Raw genomic sequence first — 21,319 nt, forward strand, 5'->3', positions numbered from 1 at the left:
TGGAAAATGCCCACACACCTTTTGTCAGCCCTTCTCTGACTGTGCTGGGTACTCTCTGTACCCAAGCTGGGTGCTCTCTGACTCCAGAGGTGACACTTACCCAGGCAGGGACCAAACAGCCATGGTCAGGACAGTGCATGGCACCCTGGGGCATAGCACAGCAGTGAGAGACCCTACTGGGATCTCTGTGCTTAAAAAAAAAGGGGACAGCAAAGCCTTCCTCTTCTCCTCCTCCTCAGCATGAAGCCAGCCACATTATTTGCAAGTGAAACCAAAGACCAGCTCGACTTCAACATCTCCAACAGGCACTGAGCAACACCACAGGGCATCACCAAAACAACCACAGCCCTCACTGGTCCCCTCTGGTCCCCCCAAACCAGGACAGGGCAATGGATGCCAGCACCACAAGGAGAAGTGAAGCTTGGGAGAGCAACACAGGCAACAAACTGGAGATTGGGACATCATCATCCCCAGGCTGAACAGGGTCTTGCTCTAGCTCTGAACCTTGCAGTGGGACCGACCTGGAGCTCACCCACCCCTCAGGGGTTTATTCGGATTGTTAAGGCACTAATCTGGGCTGATTCTGCCGAGAAACAGAAGCGTCCTGCTCCTCTGTCCCAGGCTGCCCTCCTGCTGGTCCCAAAGGTATCTGAGCTCTCCCAGGAACAGCTCCTCGACTCCAGAGCATCCCCAGGAGCCCAGCTTCTGCTGGGATTAGCAGAAAGGGCACACCAGAACCCAGCTCCCTTAGGGCACCCCCAAACTGAACTGACAGCAAGCTGTAGATGCCCCGAAATGCAAGGTGGGTGTTTGTGCTTTTGCCTGTGGAGGAGGAAAACCTGCTGTAGGGAAGGAAGACGTGTCAAGGGCTGCCAATGAGAGCATGCTAATGGCTTTCCAATGGGGACACCTGCTCACTCGCCATGGGCCACTGGGGCTGGCAGTGGAGGGCTCGTCTGGGATGCCCACCTTCCAACCCCGTGGGTGAAGAGCCTGACTTGAAAGACCAGCTTTACAGTACAGGGATTCAAGCACCACTAACTAGAATTCGGCTTAGAAATATTGATGCACCGGCCAGCAAGCTCAAGCCCAGATATCCTGCTCCTCCCAGCCTCACCAGCATCCCAGCAGGAGGATGAAGCTGGGTTGTGGGAAGATGAAACAGAGAGTGACACCTTTAACCTACACCCTTATGGACGGACGGCGGTTCCCCCCCAACACCCACACTCCTGCTTCAGGGGGGCTTCCTCCTGCTCCCCCTCTCTGTGGAGAATGAAAAAGGAATAAAAACCCAAAACAACCCCAAAATGAGGAGGGAGGGGGGGTAGAGAGCAAGCAAAGCCTTGGCTCCCCGGGGGAAAGGCATTCCCAAAGGGCAGAGCAGTCCGTGCAGGCGTGTGGCCGGGGTGGGATGTGGAGAGGGGCACCTAATTGTTGTTTGAATTTATCCTCCCCGCGGGAAAGAGCGGAGGGGGCGGCGGTAGGTGAGGAGGAGGAGGGAGGGTCTGTGGGAGAGGGTGAAGCAGCGGCAGGGGCAGGGGGGAGACGCCGGGGCCGGGGGGCAGCGGAGCCGGGCTGGTGGCGGGCTGGGGGACGGCCGTGTCCGAAGCCAAGGGGTTGCTGACGCGGAAACATTTCTCCTTGTGGGCTTTGAGCATGTTGGAGAAGCGGAAGCGCTGGCCGCAGACGTCGCAGGGGTACGGCTTCTCCCCGGTGTGGGTCCGGCGGTGCCGCTTCATGTTGGGGCGGCTGGTGAAGCTCTTCCCACAGATCTCGCAGATGTAGGGCTTCTCCCCTGAGGGCGGGAGGAGAGAGGCGAGTCAGAGACTGGTTTGATGTCTCGAGGCATTTTGAAGTGCAAGTGTGTGCCTTGCCCCCGTGAGGCAGTGAATGGCCCCGCATCCCAGCCCCAGAGCCTGTATCCCAGCCTGGCAGAGTCTGTCAGTCATGGCACACGAGAGGCAATGCTCCACTCCCCCCTAATCCACCTCCTGAGGAGCCAAATGACCAGAAATCCCATGTGGGAGAAAGGCCTTTGAGGACCAAGGGGTATTTAATACCAAGCACCAGGCCATCATGGTCATCTAGACACTACCTTTCTCTCTCTGAACCCAGGAGCTGGTAGCTATATATGTGTTTCTCTATATCTTTTCTGTCTTCTTCTTCTTCTTCCAATTCCCTCTCCTTGGAATATATTGAGTACCTTAACATCAAATGTATTTAAACTTTGCTAAGTTGAATGAGCCAAGTCAATGCTGTGAGAAGAATTTTGTGTTGGATAAATGCTGCACTGAAGTTTTTGCCAAAGCTCCCTATTTTTCTCAAGTTTGCCAGCAAACCTCTTGAGAAGATCTGGTTGGCATTTCTCCTGTGTGTCCAGCTCAGATATCGTGAACCATTGTAAATTCTTCCAAAAGTCTCGTTGAACGAGTTGATTGGGGCCTTACCAGTGCCCCCCAAAACCCCATCCTAAGATGTTACCCCACCACTCTTTCCAGGGAGATTTGGGGCCAGGCAAGGGGGGTCTCACCCGTGTGTGTCTTCATGTGCTCATCGAAGTACTGCTTCATGTTGAAGTCCTTGCCACACCACTGGCACATGAACTGCTTGTGGCCGATGTGGATGCTCATGTGGGAGCGCAGCTGGTACTTGTACTGGAAGCGCTCGTTGCAGTTCTGCAGGGGTGAGGAGTTGTTGATGAGTACCCAAAATATCCCCACATTCCCCTCAAATCACCAGCAGCAAATTTTCCCTCACCAGGAAACGCTCCCACAAAAAGGCTTTTTTGGGACATACTCAGTCAGGTTTTCAGGCTGGATGGATGTTTTGGGTTTTATAACCAAAAAAATAAACAGAATTTTATTCTATTCCATCTATTGAAACCCGGTTGGGGAGATTTTTCTTTCTCTGTTGTAACTCCAGGAGGGAGGGGTAACTGCCTTCTCTGATAACAAGCCAGATGTTAAAACTGGGTGGAGCAGTGTTTTTTATCTCTGTTCACTCTTCCACTACCCCCATGGGGATATCTCCTGTTAATGGGCCATTAAGGCTCACCAATGACATGACACATTACATCACCCCATTGTGAGATGCTCCACCCAGGGAGGAGGAGCCCAAACCATCTTCACCTAGATAAAAAGGAGCCACCAGTGTCACCAGACATCCAATGTTCCCATGGGACTCCCAAAGGAAGACTGGGCCCATCTCTGGACCCTTTGGCTCCACAGGACCATCTCAGCTTCCAACAGGACCACATCTGCCACTCCAGGAGGGCTGACTTTGGACTGTTTCCAACACCCTGACCAACAGGGAGTCAGGTTGTATTTCTGACTCTGTCAGGGTTTTCTAGGATTTCTTGTTTGTTTGTTTGCTTGCTTATTCTTCTGTACTACAACATTTGTATTTTTTATATCCCTAGTAAAGAACTGCTATACCTTTTCCCAAAATTCCCAAAATCCTGACAGCCTTTTAATTGCAAATTTATAATCATTTGAAAAAGGGGAGGAGAGGGGCTTACATTCCAAGGGAAACTCCAATCTTCCCTGGCAAATACTTGTCTATCTAAACCAAGACAATGGGCTTGGTCTGGGTGCAAAATCCAGACACCTGGGGACAGATCCTGGCATTGATTTCATCATTAAGTTGGTGGGACCCAACTGGTCAGGAAAATTCCTGGACAAACTTCAACACAAAGTTGATGGGACCCTTAAACCAGGAGGTGATGGAAAGTTTGGAAAAGCTGTGGGACCATCCCTACAACTGCACTGGCACAAAGCACAGTGGAATCCCCAAGGAGTGGAAGATCTTTCCCCAGATCAGTTTTTGCCCTTGTTTGAGAGGCTGAGGGGTGGGGCGACAGCCAGGACCTTACCTCACATTTGAAAGGCTTTTCCCCGGAGTGTTGGAGTGAGTGGACCTTGAGGGACATGCTGCGCTTGAAGGACTTCCCGCAGGTCTCGCAGGTGAAGGGCATGTCCTTGGTGTGTGCTGGTGGGGACAGGGGCAGATCAGGAGCCTCCACACACCTCCACCATCCATCTCCCCACCCCCCAGCTGTGGCTGCCCCACCCCAGCAAACCCAAAGCATCTCTGGAAGATATTTGGCAGCAACATTGTGAGCATTTCCCTTCCTGTCCTAAGGTGAATTTATGATGCTTGTATCCTCAACCGTCTGTTCTGCATATTGAGTTCTGCATATTGAGTTCTGTGCCTTTAAGACTGGTTTTGGGAGTGAAGCAGGTAGAAGAAGAGTGTAGTTTGTTTTGAAAACAGCACTCAATCCCTCTGCATTCCTTCTCCAGACTGTGTGGGTTCATCTGAAGCACAGACAAGCAATGGGACAGAAATCTCTTTGCTTTTAGTTAGTTTAGCTAGCTGGGGCAGAGAAGCTTCCTGGACTGGTTTTTTCTCTTTTTCTTGGGACTGTTTAAACCTGTTCTGGACTGAAAAACCCAGAGGAGCACCAGGAGCTCACACCTGCAGCCCACCAGGGCCTGGACCTCTGGAGGGACTGGTGGGAGACTGGGAGAGCTGAGCTACACTCACAGCAAGGACTTTCTGAATTTACCATCTCACTTCAGAGCAACGAAAGGTTTTATTGTTTCATATTATTAATTCTTTATGCTTGTGGGCACTTTGTTTGTTAAATAAATAGTTTTTTCCACTTTTCTCCGAGGAAGTTTTTTCCTGGACTGGTCAGGGGAGGGGCCATTTGGGTTTGCCTCCCAGAGGGATCCCATTTGTGGGATTTTCTCCCAAATTTTCCCCAAACCAGGACACTTCCAAACCCCCATTCTTTTGGATCTCTTTGGTGGCTCCAAGGCCCGGGGACTCAACTACGGTTGTCAAGGTGCAATTTGCTTTTTGAAGCCCCAGCACTGGTGTAGTCTGTCCCTTTCACACTGGTTACACTTCAAACCTTCCTCTGATCACTTCTGATTGAATAAATAAATAATAATAATTTCTATTAAAATAGGTACAGTAATAATATATATATATATATATATATCATAATAATAAATAATTTCTGATAAAATCAATGGGATTCCCCAGCACCACGTGCAAACCCAGCACTGAGCAGACATTCATTCAGCATTGAATATCAGGACATATTTCGGGATGGGGATATGAGAAAGCTCACCCAAGAGTAAGCTCAGCCTGAAACACCCACTATGATAGCAACAAAAAAACCACCTTTCATTGCCAAGTTGATGGACCAACACCCTCAACAAGATCTCCCTGTGGTGTCTCCTGCACTCACCAACCATGTGTTTGCGCACGTGGGCCATGGTGTAGAACTTCTTCTCGCAGATCTCGCAGGAGAACTTCTTCTCTGCATAGCCATGGACGATCTTGTTGTGCTCGTGGAGAGACCAGAGCTTCTTGAACCCCTTCCCACAGGTCACGCACTGCAAGGACACAGGAGATGGTCAGGGAAGCAGGGGAAGCAGCCTCATCCATGGAAAGGGAACAACACTGTGAAAGCTACAGCTGATATCAAAAATCGTAACAACCTGAAAGTCTCATACAGACCTTGTCACTTCAAAGCCTCCAAATATCTTATTTCTACCCATAGGATAAGCAAGGGACAGTGACCTTCCAGGGGAGGATGTGGAATCTCCAACAATGGCTGTATCAGGAATTGGATAAGCAACAGCTCATGTCCTATTCCCAACTGGGAATTTTATTCCTAAATGAGGATGTTACATAAAATATTCCCAACCCTCTGTGCATTGGAAATCTGAAAAAAAATATAAAATACAAGGAGAATCCCAAGCCAGGGAAATACAACTTCAGTCTTCAGCAGATATTATGGATACTTCAACACTAAATTGGTTTTCCAAACAGATCTATGATTCCATGATATCCAAAAGGACCAAAATGGACCCAAACAACCAGTCCATCAGCACAAGAAGAACAACGTGACATGCAAAGACTTTCCCAAAAAGTTAAGGTAGAGAATCTCTTCAGCTCCAACAAGTTCAGTGTTCCTCTGGAAGTTCCCAGGAAAAGCTCCAGATTCAGTGTGAGACTTCTTGGAGTCATGTGAGACCAGTCAGGGACACACAGGAGAGAGATATGCACAAAGGAAACCATGCCAGGAGCCAAGGGTCAACTCCTTCCCCTTTACCTTTCCACGGTCAACAGGGATAAAACCATCCCTTCTCTCCTTGCACATCTGTTGAAAAAATAATTCATGCCTTCGGAGGCACCTTTGCAACAACGTGGCTGGAGAACCTGGGGAGGGATTCCTCCACTTCTCCTCCTTCCCAGAGGAACAGATGCTGCTTGATGGGCTTCAACCAAATTTTGCTGTGATACTGTGGAGAACACACCATTGTGCTGTGAAGTCACTGCATTTTTCCATATATATTTATATTTAGGGGCCTCAAAAGAAAAATTAAGGTAACAGAGCCATTTCCAAGCCTCGTCATCTTCATCTTGTCATGCTCAAGTATCAACATGAGTAGTCCTCCAAGCCTTACTGTTCCCAAGTATAAATTTCCATGGATCAGAACAGCTTTATTTCTGTTTTAAGGGAAATCTCAAGGCAAATTCAGGGCTGGAGCCTGCTATCAAAGGCAAATCAATATCCATTTTCTTCACTTAAAATGAAAGAAGCGGGGAAATTTCAAAATGAAAAGTAGAGGGAAAGCAGCAGAGGCAGAAAAACCCCCAGGGCTGGGACCAAACACCTTGGAGAGCTGAGCTATGTGTCCTCATTTACAGCTGAGAATCATCATTCAAAAATGTGGAAGTAATGTCCAAATGAGGGGGAAAAAATGAGGATATAAATTCTTGCAGGTTAAAAGGAAAACCATACTGAAGCTGGCCATAAAAGGGCTTGAGGGACAACTCCATAAAGCAAAGGATGAATCATATTTCAGCTGATAGAGAAAGGATGCACATTATGGAGATGGGGAATGAACACAAGGAGCAGGATGGTGATTAAATTCTAAAGGTTTATGGATGAAATTTGGAGACAAAACAGGGAAAGAAAGCAGGAGATCAAACTGGAAAAGATGGGCAGTCCTTCCACGGATCTGATTAAAACACAAGAAATATAAACTGTTATAGGTAGAGTGCTGAAAAAAAAATCCTTTTCCATACAGACATAATTCTGTGGGATATTAATAAAGTCATTAAATACTATCAGAGCAAATGGAATGGATTTGGCTATTTGTAAAATTAAAAACCCTCAATTAAGTGGGAGACAATGATCCCTCTTTATGCAAAAGGAGGTCACTACACAGGCAGTTGTGGTTCATCCTATTCCAAAATAATCTGGAAAAGGGATACAGAAGGAGAGGGCAAAACAAAAAACAAGCAATGAGGTGACAGCTCCATGTTATCCACCTGGAAAGCAGATGATGCTGAATAAATATTCTGGTAAAACTCCTTTTTAACTGCCCAGGATTTATATAAAGCTCTGGAATAGCCACCACCATGCAGGTATTGGAACTACACTCATCCATTCTAGGAAAAAAAGCATCAAAAAAAAGCAACTTCAGTGCTGTGAATTTATCAGGAAGATGCACCAAAGGGTCAGTGACTGCTTCACCTATGAGCCAAGACTGTTCCTGCTTCTGTGTTCCCTGCTTGCCAAGATCTGCCTCATTCCCTGTTTCGTTTGGGATGCCATCAGTGAAGGGCTCCAGTAGCACTTGGGTTGTGTTACCTTCAGCAGGGAGAGCTGTGAGATCATTCAAAATCTGGTGGCAAGGGTGATGGGAGAAGCTCTCCATTAATCGGTATATTTGTAATAATTAGCAGCAGCATCCTATAAAACAGCTCATCAGGAATTTAGGAGGTGGGAATTTGGAGGCACCTTCAGGAGCACATGTGTTTGCTGCTCTGTTTGGGTGCCTCCCTATCTCCCCAAAACTGCACTGATTTAACAAAGCCAATTTGCCAACACACGATCTCATTAGCACAGGGAAAGGCCACACCAAGCCCGAGCCATGTATGGATGTCAAACACACTCAGGAATTTGCTAATACACACAAAAAAGAGCACAAAAGGCAGATTAAAACCACTTTAACTCCTGTCAGCAAATCTTCAAATTAGGCTAAAATGGGTTCAGCCTGGGTGGGAAAGCCGGAGTGTGTCTCCATCAGGGGCTCACAGTGTTTTTATCCAGATTAACTGAATAAACTCAAAAGAAAAATTACTCCTCAAAAATTAACTCTGTGTTTCCACCCAACCAGCCAAGGGGAAGCCACAGCCCCCGTGGCACAAGTCCTCTGATTCCAGGCCACTGTGGGACCCTCCTGAGTCTGAATACAAGTCATGGGTGAAGGAAGGTCCCCTCCCAACTGCCATGTGCCAACTGCAACATCAATATTATCTGAGCATGAGCCCATCCCGTGGTGTAGCTGGAAGGGATGACCTCCGTGGTGTTTGGGATGCCCTTCCCTCATCGGGATGTCCCACAGCAGTGGGATGCTCCTCTATTGGTGGGATGTCCCCACCTTGATGGGACATCCATCCACTTGGGTGGGGTATTTCCCCCTCGGAGGGACATCCATCTCTAGTGGGATGCTCCACCCCAGAGTAAGGCATTTCCCCCTTGGTGAGATGCTCACCCCGGTGGGATCCATGCCCCGGATGGGTCCATGCTCACCTGGATGTTCTTCTCACAGTCGGTCTGGTGGTGCAGCAGGAGCTCGCTCTCCAGCAGGAAGCGCTTCCCGCACTTGTCACAGATCTGCATCCGGCTGTGCGTCACGTTCATGTGCTTCTCCAGGTACCAGCGGTTGTTGAAGATCCGGGGACACTTCTTGCACGGGTAGTGCTGCTTCTCCTCCAGCTTCACCTTCTGGCCCAAGCCATCTTGTTCCTTCTTTCTCTTCCTTCCCCTCTGGCCTTCTTCTTCCTCCTCCTCCTCCTCCTCTTCCACCTTGGCCATCTCCTGGGACCTGGTTGCCATGGCAGATTTTGTGGCTTTGGATGCCCGGCTGCCCCGGCGGGGCTGCCCGCTCTTTTCCCTCTTCATCTCTGAGGCATCTTCATCGTCATCATCCTCCTCTTCCGTCGTCTCCTCCAGGTCTTCCTCCTCGCTGCGCTCCTCCTCCTCCTCCTCCCCTACCTCCGCATCCTCCTCCTCTTCCTCCTCCTCTTCCCCTTCCTCGTTCTCCTCCTCCCCATCCTCCTCCGTGTCGCGCCCGTCCCCATCTGGCCGCCCCATCACGGCCGCCTCGCTGGCGGCCGCCTTCCCCTCTGTGCCCTTGGAGACGTTGAGGGTCTGGTTGTTGAGGTTCACCTCCACGATGATCTGCTCCCGGTTGTAGGAGGCCTGGTTGTCCAGGTCCTCCTCAGACTCCTCTCCCTCCATCTTACAGACAGCACCAGCACCTCCATCCTTCTCCTCCTTGTAGTACTGCTTGGCCGGGCCGGGGGGAAGCGTCCCGCTGCCTGCTCCGTCCTCCACCCGAACCGAGAAGGGGTCGTTGCCCTCCCGGGCGTAGATTTTGGGGTGGGGAGCGTCCACCTCCTGCTTGATCTCGCAGTAGTAGGGCGGGGGTCCGGCGCAGCCCTCGGCGGGCAGGGCCATGTCGGTGGCCAGGCTGAGCGAGCGGGTGTCCAGCAGGTCCTGGCAGGACGACGCGATGTTGTTCATCTGCAGCACGGCGGCCGCGTTCAGCACGTCCTGCACATTGCAGGAGTTGACCAGCAGCTTGGAGGTGTAGATGAAGTTGAGGATCTGCTGCAGGCCCTGCGAGGTGAGGGCCTCCAGGGAGAGCTCCACGCGCTGCAGCTGCTTGTTCTGGGTGAAGAGGGAGTGGAAGAACTGGCTGTAGGCTGCCAGGACCCCCTTGTGCGCCGGGAAGATGCTCTTGTGCTGCACCAGCACGATGTCCACGTCGCACAGGTCCGGCTGAAAGAGGCGCTGCTCGTTCAGTCTGTCCATCAAACACGTGAAGTGGAGGGCTACATCCTCCACCAGGGAGTACTCAGCCGAAGGGTAGTCAGTCGTCTTTTCGACTATCAGCTGTGGGGAGGAAAGAAATAAAAATCATTCAGGGTTCTTCCCCTCAAAAAACACCCTTCTGGCCACGCCATCCATCCCTGTCCGTGCATCCCCCAAGTCAGAAATGCCACCTGAGAAGCTCTGCTGCCAGCCCCAGCTTGGAGGTGCCAACCAAAACATTCTGTCACCAACCCCAGCTTGCAGATACTAACCATGAAGTTCCACCACCAGCCCCAGGTGCAGATGCCAGCCAAGAAACTCCATCACCAACCCCAGTTTGGAGATACCAGCCAAGAAACTCCATCACCAACCCCAATTTGGAGATACCAGCCGAGAAACTCCATCACCAACCCCAGTTTGGAGATACCAGCCAAGAAACTCCATCATCAACCTCAGTTTGGAGATACCAGCCAAGAAACTCCATCACCAACCCCAGTTTGGACACATCAAACAAAATGCTCCACCACAAGCCCCAGCTTGGAGACACCAACCAAGAAGCAAGCTCCATCAACAACTGGAGTCCAGGAGACCCAGCCAAGGAGGAGAAACCCCAGAGAAAGGGCAGGTCAGGGCCACACGAGCAGCCTCTGATACTCCTTCAAGGTGGGTAGGAGGCACCATGGCCACCAAGGAGGTCCAAAGGCAGGCTCAGGTGTCCACACTCACTCAGAGATGTCACACAGGAGAGGGGATGCCTTGACCTCTTGCACCAGATGGAGATCCAGGTGGATATCTGCCCCAAGCAGGAAGCCAATTTTAGGCACCTGCTGAGATTTAACCCCCTAAATAAAAGGAAATTAGGATTTTATAGCTCCCTGCTTCTACAGATAATTACATAAAGCCCAATATCCTCTGATATTTCTGAATTATGCCGCGTGCTCTCACTCACGACAGCAGCTCACTCACAGCTGGATTCATTGGGATGATTTATGCACTTTTTAATGCTCATTTTCCATTGCCTGGGGAAAGGCACTACCTGGAAAAATTCAAATCAGGGAGCAGCACCCCCAGGCTGGGAAATGCTGCGACTGCCAGCCCTCCCCAGGCTGAGTTTTCTGGGTATTTAATCCAACTCCCACGTATTTCACATGGTCCAGACCATCCCTGGCGTTCATCCCCTGTCCTGGTCATACCTGAGCCCCAGGATGAGTCTGCCTGCTCCATCCCACATCCAAGGGATATCCCTCACCCTGAATCCTGTGTCCTGTATTAAAAGAAGGTGGGACACACCCTTTCCCTCTGCTTCCTTTGCTGAGCACCCAAATCCTGGATGGAGACAGATCCAGGCCCCATAACACCCTCCTTCCTGACCTTTGTAGGATGTGACCAAGGATATGGCGCAGAACCTCCTGCTCCAAAGAGAGTTTTTTAGCTCACATTTTTTCTGGAACAAATGGCAGCTCTTGATCAACACAAAAATTCCAGCAAGACATGTTCTGTTTGTCTTTTTTTTTTTTTTTTTTTTTTTTTTTTTTACTGGTGAGCCAAAGGCAAAAGCACACACAGACAAAAATGTTTAAATAATAAAAAAGGGTGTTTTCTTCTCTGTTTTCCCAATAAGCAAAAAAAACTTCTCCCCCTCCCTGCCAAATCTTTTTGGATTTTTTTATTTTCATTGGATTTTTGCTTCACAACCAACCCATCCAACCAATTGGGATCTCAGCTTTGCATGGTCCTGATAGCCCTGGAGAGCTCTAGCAAGTGCTGGCACCCAGGAAAAACATGGAAAAAGCAGTTCTGCTCCAAATTCTTGGCTCTGAAGCCTGGAGTGGGTCAAAGAGGTAGGAAAAGGGTTGGATGTTTATATTTATTTTATATACTTTTTCATAATTTATATATGTTTAATATTTTCCATATTTTATACATTCATGCTTATATATAGTTAGGCTTACACATAAATATGTTTATATATGTATATATTTATATATAAATATAGGCATATATACATATATACATAAACATTCTTTATATATGTATTTGTTACAAAATGCTGCATTCCCAGCTGGAATATCCATCCACCTCACCATTTTCTGAGCCTCTTGCGACTGCCAAGAACATTTTGATGAGATCTTGGATGGTTCAAACCTTCCCTCCCCCCCCCCCACCCCCAACAACACGTAGAAAATAATTAGGGATATAATAAATATCAAAAACTGACGAGACAGCAGGAATTCAGCAGAGCAGCTTGCTGTTTGCCAGGTTCTCTCCTGAAAAGAAAACCCCTTAAATTCAGGTTTTTTCCTCCTGGGATCCATCTCACCTCATTCCCCATTTAGGATACCCCAAGCTTAGGAACAACCACAGAGAAACGGGTGCAAAAAAGGGGAAAATGGGTCTGTGGGGCAGCATCGCTCAGCCTGGAAAACAAAAGCCGGCTGGGTATTTTTTTTAATCTTTTTTTTTCCCCCTCCGGATCGAGGATTTTTGGCAAAAGGGGCTGATCCCTCACCCAGCGCCGGTCCTTGCCAGGCAGCTCTAATCAGTCCCAGCAGCGGCGAGGACAATGCGTGTCTTGGCCGCGTCCCGCCGGTGACTTCAGCCCGGGCTTGTCAGCGGGAGCCTTTTGCTCTTTATTGCTCTCAGATGCTTTTCGTGAGGCTTGCCCGGAGCCAGAGCCCCGGCCGAGACAAGAGGCGCCTGCCGGGGTGAGATCCCGAGAAAGACCCCAACTTGCCCCAAAATGTCCCTCCGGCAGCTCCCGTCCCTGCAGCTCTGCTGGAGCAGAGACTGACTAATGGGGATTAATGGGAGGGTTAAATCCAGTGCTCTTCCTCGGGGAAAACGCAAATATTTGAGATATATATATATATATCTTTTAATATTTCTTATATTAAAAATACATGTTTTTAAAAAAGGGAAAAAAAAAGGAGAATCATGAGTTTTGCTCTTTTCCACCATCACCGCCTTGCCCCTCTGGCTCTGTTTAGTGCCAGGAGCAGGTCGCCCATCCCATCCCCATCCCCATCCCATCCCATCCCATCCCATCCCATCCCATCTCCATCCCATCCCATCCCATCCCATCCCATCTCCATCCCATCCCATCCCATCCCATCTACATCCCATCTCCATCCCATCTCCATCCCCTGCTGGACCTGGGCAGCTCACTGAACACACTAAACCAGAATGAACCCAAAAACTGCGGGGCCCCACCACACCCTGCCAACCTCTAAGCAAGGTTCTGGCATCGTCAGCGCCGAAAAAAAACCACTCCTAAAAATTATTAGAAAGCGGCGTGGCCATGAATTCCACACCCCGAGGGGCCGGCGGCGACTCCCAGCCAGCCCTCCCCACCCTGGCGCTGCCCTCCAGCTCTATTTTAAGAGGGTTTTCACGTGATGCTGCCCCAAGTTCCATCCCAAAACAGCTGCTGGGGCAAGGGGGCGGCCAGAGGATGAGGAGGATGCTCGGGGTGAGGATGAGCCCCGAAGGCGAGGGGTGGAAGGAAAGGATGAGTGAGGAATGGAGGTGGAAAGGGATGCTGATGTTCACCGGAGCAGGGCAGCCTCTCTCCAGCCAAACCACCAAAAAAATCCCACCCCAAGCTCCATTTCCACCCCGCCACGTGCCTCAGTTTCCCTAAACAGCCCCACCAGCACCCGCCCACCTGCCCTGAAAGGTGTTTGCTGCTGGATTTAAATCCATGCACTATGACAAAAAGCGTTTTCAGCAGCTATTGGGAACGAGATCCCCTGAATGCTCCTGCAGCTCTAAACCTCCCCAAAGGAGCAGAAGGTTGGGGCACTCTGAATATATTTAAATACTCAAATCCTCAGTCCCCCAGAAAATCATCTCTGACCTTCACCAGCCTCTTATTTAATTAATTAATTAATTGTTAGTTTCTAGCGCCCTCATTGCCACAGCATCGAGGGCCTCGAGTTATTCTTTCCCACACAAACACAAGTACAAGGGGTTTTAGGGCATAAAATTCACATTTAAGTGGCGACAAGACCGGCTGCCTGTGAACCACTTTCCATTCAGCGCAAAATTTGAGGATTTCTTTAAATTTTTCACCCTCAAGATGTAAAAAAAAAAAAAAAAAAAAAGGCAATCTGCTTTTCTGTATCATTTCCAACCACCAAAGCATTCATAGTTGACCTTCAGTATTAAATTGCATTAAAGAAAAGTGCTTTAATAAGGAGCTAAATACAATGTCAGCACTTGCTCCTCAAAAAAAACAACAAAAAAAAAGTCCCCCATATGCCCTCTTCTCAATTTGGACATTGCTGCACTTCAGGACAAAAGAGCTGGGCTGGAACTATTTAATGTCAAAACTTGATTTTTTGCTAAAGAAAGAAATAACATTAACCCCTCATTTTTACAGATTAGTTCGGATGACACAAAGGGGCATCATTACAAATCCCCAAACACTCGCGCTTTCGGTTTTAATCCTCGCCCTCCTACAACTTGCCCTCTGCCTTCCGGACCCTCGCATGAAACCTTCAGCCTTTCCTCCTTAGTTTTGAGACCATTAGAAGATTTTTTTTAATTTTTTTTTTTCCCCCAAAATGATGCGACGCTGGTGTTTGCCCACAGCCTCCCAAAATCGGGATACAGCGACGATTTGCGCTGCCTGGACCGTTCACATCCCATCTCAAACCGCGATCCCAAAGCACGGGAAACCTGGAGGAGGGATGAAGAGCATCCCAAAGCGCCCGCCCCTCGCCTGTCGCCTACCTTCACCTCTCCGCTGTCCCCTTCCTCCCCGGGGAGCTCCCCGTGGGTGCTTTCTTCGCGGGACAGCGCTGGAGGGGGGGTGGGATCCTCTCGCTCCTCCGACGGGTGTTTTTATTTAATTAGGAGAGGGTTGTCCGGAAAAACAAGCAGGAAGGGAAAACAATAGCCCGGCCACAGCCCCGCCTGGCGAGGCGCCGGCCGGCACGGCCCCGAGCGCCCACCGCCGGCATCCTGCCCGCCGGGATGTGCCCGGCCCCTCTCCCCAGCCTTTGGGATGCTGCTGACACCATCCGAAGGGGAGATTTTTATTACTTTTTCACTCTGGGTTGTCTAAAAGGATGCCCATGTGCGGCTACAGTGAGAGCAGGAGAGGAGAAGGGGGTCAAGGTGTCTCATCCCGGGGTGTTGGGCACCCCAAAAAAACACCTCCCAGCTTCTGCTGGGTGAAGAAGAGCACTAACCCAGCTGGGGGACAGTCAGAGGCTTCCCAGGCTTTTTTTTTCCCCCACTTCTCAGTTTTGTTCCTAATTTTTTATTCATGATATCCAGCATTTACAGCATTTGGCTCAAGGATGCTTTTCCCAGTGAGTTGGAAGCAGCACCAGGCCCACCAGTGCAACAACCTGAGACAACTCCTTCCCCCATCCCTCTCTCGCTGCAACCAAGAGGACACCTTTGCACAGGGGAGAAGGTTAATTTGGGGTTTCTTTGGAAGCACCACGGCCACCAGCAGCGAGGGGAGAGGAGCAAAATGAGGTGGGAAGAGCAACATGAAGCTTCATGCACTGGGAACAAGCACTGTTCTCAACAGCACAGCCCTCAGAGGGTTAAAGGCTTCATTTTTTAAATTTTTTTTTTAATTTTTTTTTTTTTTTTTCATTTCTACTACATTCTTCATTTTTTAAAACCCTACCAGCCACTCTGGGTGCTTTTTCTCCTTTCCTTTTGCAAGAGCTGCAAAGCCATGGTGACACTTCCAAGGATGGATGGACCAGCCCCGCTGTCACCTCCCATCCCCAAATTGTCCCAGTGAGCTGATGCTGCTCCTGGGGGATGCCACCACCGTGATGGCATCGAGGACACTGCCCCTCTGTCCCACCAGGGGTGACAGTGAGGGCAGTGCCAAGCCTGGGAGTCCATCCCAACAAAGTCGAGCACCATCCCCTGCTCAGACACAGCCTCTGCTGCAAAAATAGAGGCCTCAGCAACATTGCATTACTTTCATCCCAGGACAAATCCCAATCCCTCCAAGACAGCAGAGGCACTAAAAACTGGATGGATGTACCCTTCTGTGTGTCCCTGTCCCCTCAGTCAGGGCTGAAGAACGTGCAGCTCAGTCAGACCCAGCACGTGGTGCAAAAGCTCTGCAGGTGACCCCAGAGCCGTTCAAAGCCAGATGTGGGGTTAAATCCCGAAGGGATGATGCTGGATATCAGCAGAGCTGGCAAACACTGAGGGCAGACAGGACAGACAGGCCACGGGGGCCCTGCCAGCACCTGGCACAGCCAGTGACACTCGGCTGGTGGAGATGTCCCCAAGCCACTGTGCTGGCACAGGAGCAGGCATGGGGTGGGATGGGATGGGATAAGATGGGGTGGGATGGGATGCTGCCCTCCATCTGCAGGATGCAGGCCTGCCCACAGAGTCACTGCCTGGGTGGAAGAGCCCAGGGGACACGCACACACACACGCAAAGCCACTGTCCCCATCCCTCCCCTGCCTGAGAAAAACAAGCGGAGGGAAGACTGAGGGAGGAATCGAGGACAAAACCCCAGGCTGACCTCCTCAGCTGGGCTGGTGGCCAAGTGGCTGCGCCAGGGGCCAGCTCCAGACCACTGCCCATCCCAGAACACTGCCCAGCTCCAGACCACTGCCCATCCCAGCCCACTGCCCAGCCCAGAGCACTGCCCAGCCCAGAGCACTGCCCATCCCAGACCACTGCCCAGCCCAGAGCACTGCCCAGCCCAGAGCACTGCCCAGCCCAGACCACTGCCCAGCCCAGACCACTGCCCAGCTCCAGGCCACTGCCCATCCCAGAGCACTGCCCAGGTCTAGACCACTGCCCATCCCAGCCCACTGCCCAGCCCAGAGCACTGCCCAGCCCAGACCACTGCCCAGCCCAGACCACTGCCCAGCCCAGAGCACTGCCCAGCCCAGACCACTGCCCAGCCCAGACCACTGCCCAGCTCCAGGCCACTGCCCAGCCCAGAGCACTGCCCATCCCAGCCCACTGCCCAGCTCCAGACCACTGCCCAGCTCCAGACCACTGCCCATCCCAGCCCACTGCCCATCCCAGCCCACTGCCCATCCCAGACCACTGCCCAGCCCAGAGCACTGCCCAGCCCAGCCCACTGCCCAGCCCCAGAGCACTGCCCAGCCCAGGGCACTGCCCAGCCCAGAGCACAAGGAGGAGGCATCACCCCCCCAGAGATGTACCCACTGCAGAAGAGCAGTGCTCAGAGCCCCCCACAGCTCACAGGATCCCCCCAGGACCCCCAAATTCAGTGCTGGCAGCAGGGATGGGTGCAGCAGGGCAGACACCATGTGCAGACACTCCACTGCCATGTGCAGCCAGGCAATGGGTGGGAAGGGGCTGGGATGCCCAGAAGAAAGGAAGGAAGGAAGGAAGGAAGGAAGGAAGGAAGGAAGGAAGGAAGGAAGGAAGGAAGGAAGGAAGGAAGGAAGGAAGGAAGGAAGGAAGGAAGGAAGGAAGGAAGGAAGGAAGGAAGGAAGGAGGGATGGATGGAGGGATGGAAGGAGGGATGGATGGAGGGATGGATGGAGGGATGGATGGAGGGATGGATGGAGGGATGGAAGGAGGGATGGAGCCTCCTCTCAAGCACTGCTGAATGAAGTTTCCATCAAAGGGCAGTGTCCCCTCCCTGGCACCACCGTGCCCACCCCTTGGGCAGCCACCATGACTTTCTAGGTGGACCAACAGCATGGTGGGAGGTGACACCTCCAAGGGTTGTCCCAGACCCAGCCCTCAGTAAGCTCCAAACCCACAGCATTTCCTAACCCAACCACAAATTTGTCAGAGAGATCCAAGATTGACCCTGACCCAACATCCTGGGCAAGATTTTCCATCCATTCTCTCCAAACCCTGGCTCTGACCCCAGGCATGGTCTCCATCTCCAGTTCCATCCCAGCCTCAGCCTTGACTGGAGCTCTTTGGGAACGAGCCATGCTCCTCTAATCCAGCCAAGGAATGGTTTGGGCTGGATGGGACCCTAAAGATTATCTTGTTCCAACTTCCCTGCCATGGGCCATCTTCCTTTAGATCCAGTTGCCCAGATCAAGGATCTGGATGCACCAGATCCTTCCCAACACTTTCAACATTTTTATCAACGTGCATTATTTTTATCCTTACTTTTATCACAATTTTCCCAGTAGCTCGGGGAGCAGGGCTTTAACAGACATGGTGTCAGCAGCCCTGGCTCCAGGCAAAAGATGTAATCATAAAAATAATAATAATAATAAAAAAATCAGTTCATCGTAATGAAGTCTTCTACCCATCACATCTGCGCCACCATGGCCAGTCTTTCCCCATATCCAAAGGCATCCCAGTTTTCATCAGCAGGAGAGCTGGGAGCTGGCTGAAGAGGGGACAGCAGCCCCAGAGGACACGGGGACAAGTCCTCAGGTGTCCCCATGCAGGAAACCCAATGGGGCCATCCCGGCCCTGCACAAACTACTCCAACAATTCCCTAAAAAATAAGGAAAAATCAGGGACAGGAGGCACAGAGGCTGATCCCGAGCTCATCCTGCCCACCAATGTCCACTCCCCCAGTTTTACAGGGGCCCGTGGAATGTCAGGGGACATTTAGGACACAAACCACAGAGAGGATTTAGATATCCACATTTTTGGGGGCCAGGCAAATGCGGCAGCAAATTAAAAGCTTCATCCCTTTGCCTTTCCTGGGGAGTCACTTTGTCACGGCCATCACCAGGTCCCCTCTATAAAGGCGTGGGAGAGCCCCCAGTTTTCTCCTCCAGCTGGAGCACAGAGGAAGAACGGGAAAAACCGATTCCCCAAAAACCTTCAAAGACCCTCTGATGTTTTGACACATTCAGTTCATCCGCAGAAGGTTTGGTTTTTTAATTTTTTTTTTCCCCCCCTCCTTATTTCTCCTCCAGCAGAAAAACCCCTCATCTTAAAAACAACCAATATTTAATCAACTCGCGGGCAACCGACCTCTCCCAAAGGATCCAAAAGATTCCAAAGGATCCATCTCCAAAGGAGGCAGCGGGTTATTTTTGTGGAGGGGGTGACAATGTCTCTGCTCCAGACGCGAGACGGGAACACAGGGCCGTTTATCTCGCCTGCTGAGAGCCGAACGCTCCGTTAATTCCTTCCGGGGAGAACAAAGCTCCGCCGTCATTCCAAGCCCAGGTGGCAAAAAGGGGACCCTCCGGCCACCCTCGGGAAAATCCCCCCGGAGCGGTGCTGAGCCCAAGCCAGCATCCTCAGGGAAACTCTGCGCTTGGAGGCAGAAGGTTTGCACCCAGCCAGATTTCGCCACAGATCCAAGGAGAAAAAAAAAAAAAAAATTAAAAAATAATAATAAACCCCTTAGTGTCTTTCCAAGGAGGAATTTTGCTTTGTAAAGCAAATCTTCCTTTGGGTTCTTGCCGAGGCGGGGTGTGGAAGGAAGGTTGAATTCCCAACTTTTGCCCGTCTCCCTCGCGGGGCTGCTGGTTTGGGTGGGCTCTGGGTATCTCCATCCTCACCTCAGGCCATGAAACGCCCCCCAAAACACCCCGGGGTGTCCCTGGCTCCTTCAGCGTCTCCTCTGGGAAGGGATGCAGGGGCGGTTTCAGCAGGGATTCCACGCCAGGAGGAATTTCACAGGCCGAGTGTGACTGCCCGGCGTGATCCCAACCCCAATCCCGACCAGTTTAACCCCAGTTCCGCGGTGGGGGGGATACCGAGCTCCATCCCATCCAAGCTCACACTTTGTTCTCCTTCCCAAAATTCCACGTTTCCCAGCTCTGGGACAACCACAACCCCGCACTTTTAGGGCTGGGGAAGGCTCCGAGGTACCGCGAACGGCGAGCCCGCGGTCACGGCACATCCCACGGGGATTTCCCGTGGATCTTCCCACCTCAGGCCTGCCCTCCGCAACTCCAACTAAACCCCTCTCTTCTCCCCAAATAATAAAAAAATAAAACAACTCCACCGGCCGATAAAAATAGGTCACTGCTGCAGCAAGCGAGAAGCTCAGCTCTGGTGTTGTTATTATTATTATTATTATTAGCGTTATTATTTTTGAAGAGCAGGACTGGAAAAATCGCTTTCCCGACGCGGAGAGGGGTGGGATGCTGCAGCCTCGCTGCTGCGGGATGTTGGGGAGCTGCCGGGAAAAGGGGAGCCCATCACGGGAACCAGCCAGAGCTGGGGGGATGGGGGGGAAAGGCGGGCAGGAATTGGCAAAAGGATGGAGTCATCCGGGGAATGGGAATGGCCGAGGAAGCGGCAGATCCTGCGGTCCCCCTCCCCGCCTCCAGCAGCGAATCCTCTGCTCTGGGGGGGGGGCTCCAAAAGTGTGTGCGTCCCCCCCTCTGATCCTCCTGGGGACCCCCGAAATGGGCTGGAGCCCTTCCAAACACGGGGAATGGGGGTCAGACCCCTCCAAAGGTGGTGGGGGTGATGGTGTGAGATGGTGGTGGTGGGGGGAAACGCGTTTTTCACGCCGTTTTCACCAAAACCAACCCATTTTTCGCCTTTGCAGGATTGGGAGAGCGAAGCAGCGCCGGCCTCAAACCCCGACCGGGCTGCGGGTTTTTATATCCCCCACCCCCTCCAAAAAAATATAAAAATAAAAAATAATAACCCACGCCCCCCCGTGGCCCCCCACGCGTGGATGCAGCATCGCCCCTGCAGCCTCCTCCTCCTCCTCCCGCATCCCCGTCGCCGGCCCGGCCGCGATTTGGGCAAGTTTCGAGGCCTTTTGGGAAGTCGGTGAAGGCCCCGGGAGAGCGAGGAAACGGCGGAGGAAGGAAAGGGAAGGGAAGGGAAGAGGTGGAAAATAAAAACGAGGAGAAAAGGGAGAAAGGGGGAGCGGGATCGAGGGGGGAAGGTTCAGGCTCTACCATTTTGATGCAAAGGTCTCCGCGCTGAGGAGTCCCGGTCCTCCTCCGCTGGCCTGGGGTTTGTGCTCTCCATGAAAAAAACAAGGAATTGGTGGGTTGGGTGGGTTGCTGGTTTGGTGGCTTTTTTTTTTTTTTTCTTTTTCTCTCTTTTTTTTTTTTCTTTCTTTTGGCTGCCTTATTTCTGCTTTTCTTTTTTTTTTTTTTTTCGCCTTTTGGAGGAGGCAGTGGGGGGAGGAAATCACCACGCCAGCGCCGCTTGCATCCCCGTCCCTCCTTTCCTTTTTTTTTTTTTTTTTTTTTTTTTCTCCTATATTTCCCTTTTTCTATTTTTCCTCTCCTCCTGCTTTATCTTCTTTATTTTTCTTCTTCTTCTTCCTTTTTCCTTTCTTCTTCTTTTTATTTTTTTTCTTCCTTTTTTTTTTTTTTTTAATGTTTTCCTCTCCTCCTCCTCTTCTTCACCTCATCCTGCCCATCGCCATGTTCGCCCCTTTTGGGAAGCCGGAGGAATGCGGAGCGGCGGCGGCTCCGGCTGCCAAGAGCCCCGGGAACGCTGATTGGAGCCGCCGCATCAGCTGGGGCCTCG

The 21,319-nt window shown here is 51.2% G+C and overlaps 2 protein-coding genes across 2 annotated transcripts in view; one reads left to right on the forward strand and one right to left on the reverse strand.

Moving 5' to 3' along the window:
* The window catches only part of KLHL40 (kelch like family member 40), a 30,486-nt gene extending 17,139 nt beyond the window's left edge, over positions 1 to 13,347 (forward strand). The window contains exon 7 of the mRNA XM_066313807.1: positions 13,335 to 13,347. The gene's annotated coding sequence lies outside the window, so the exon portion shown is untranslated. The remainder of the gene's footprint in view (positions 1 to 13,334) is intronic.
* On the reverse strand, positions 1,362 to 20,976 carry ZBTB47 (zinc finger and BTB domain containing 47). Its single transcript, XM_066313785.1, has 6 exons — positions 20,737 to 20,976; positions 8,624 to 9,991; positions 5,261 to 5,408; positions 3,872 to 3,987; positions 2,531 to 2,675; positions 1,362 to 1,795 (listed from the first exon to the last, which is right to left on the reverse strand). The coding sequence occupies exons 1-6, from the start codon at positions 20,737 to 20,739 to the stop codon at positions 1,428 to 1,430; spliced, it is 2,148 nt and encodes a 715-aa protein (XP_066169882.1). The 5' UTR covers positions 20,740 to 20,976; the 3' UTR covers positions 1,362 to 1,427.
* Positions 20,977 to 21,319: the final 343 nt, after the last annotated feature.

Source organism: Sylvia atricapilla, chromosome 1 (assembly GCF_009819655.1).
Source record: "Sylvia atricapilla isolate bSylAtr1 chromosome 1, bSylAtr1.pri, whole genome shotgun sequence".
In the NCBI taxonomy this organism is placed as follows: Eukaryota; Metazoa; Chordata; class Aves; order Passeriformes; family Sylviidae; genus Sylvia; species Sylvia atricapilla.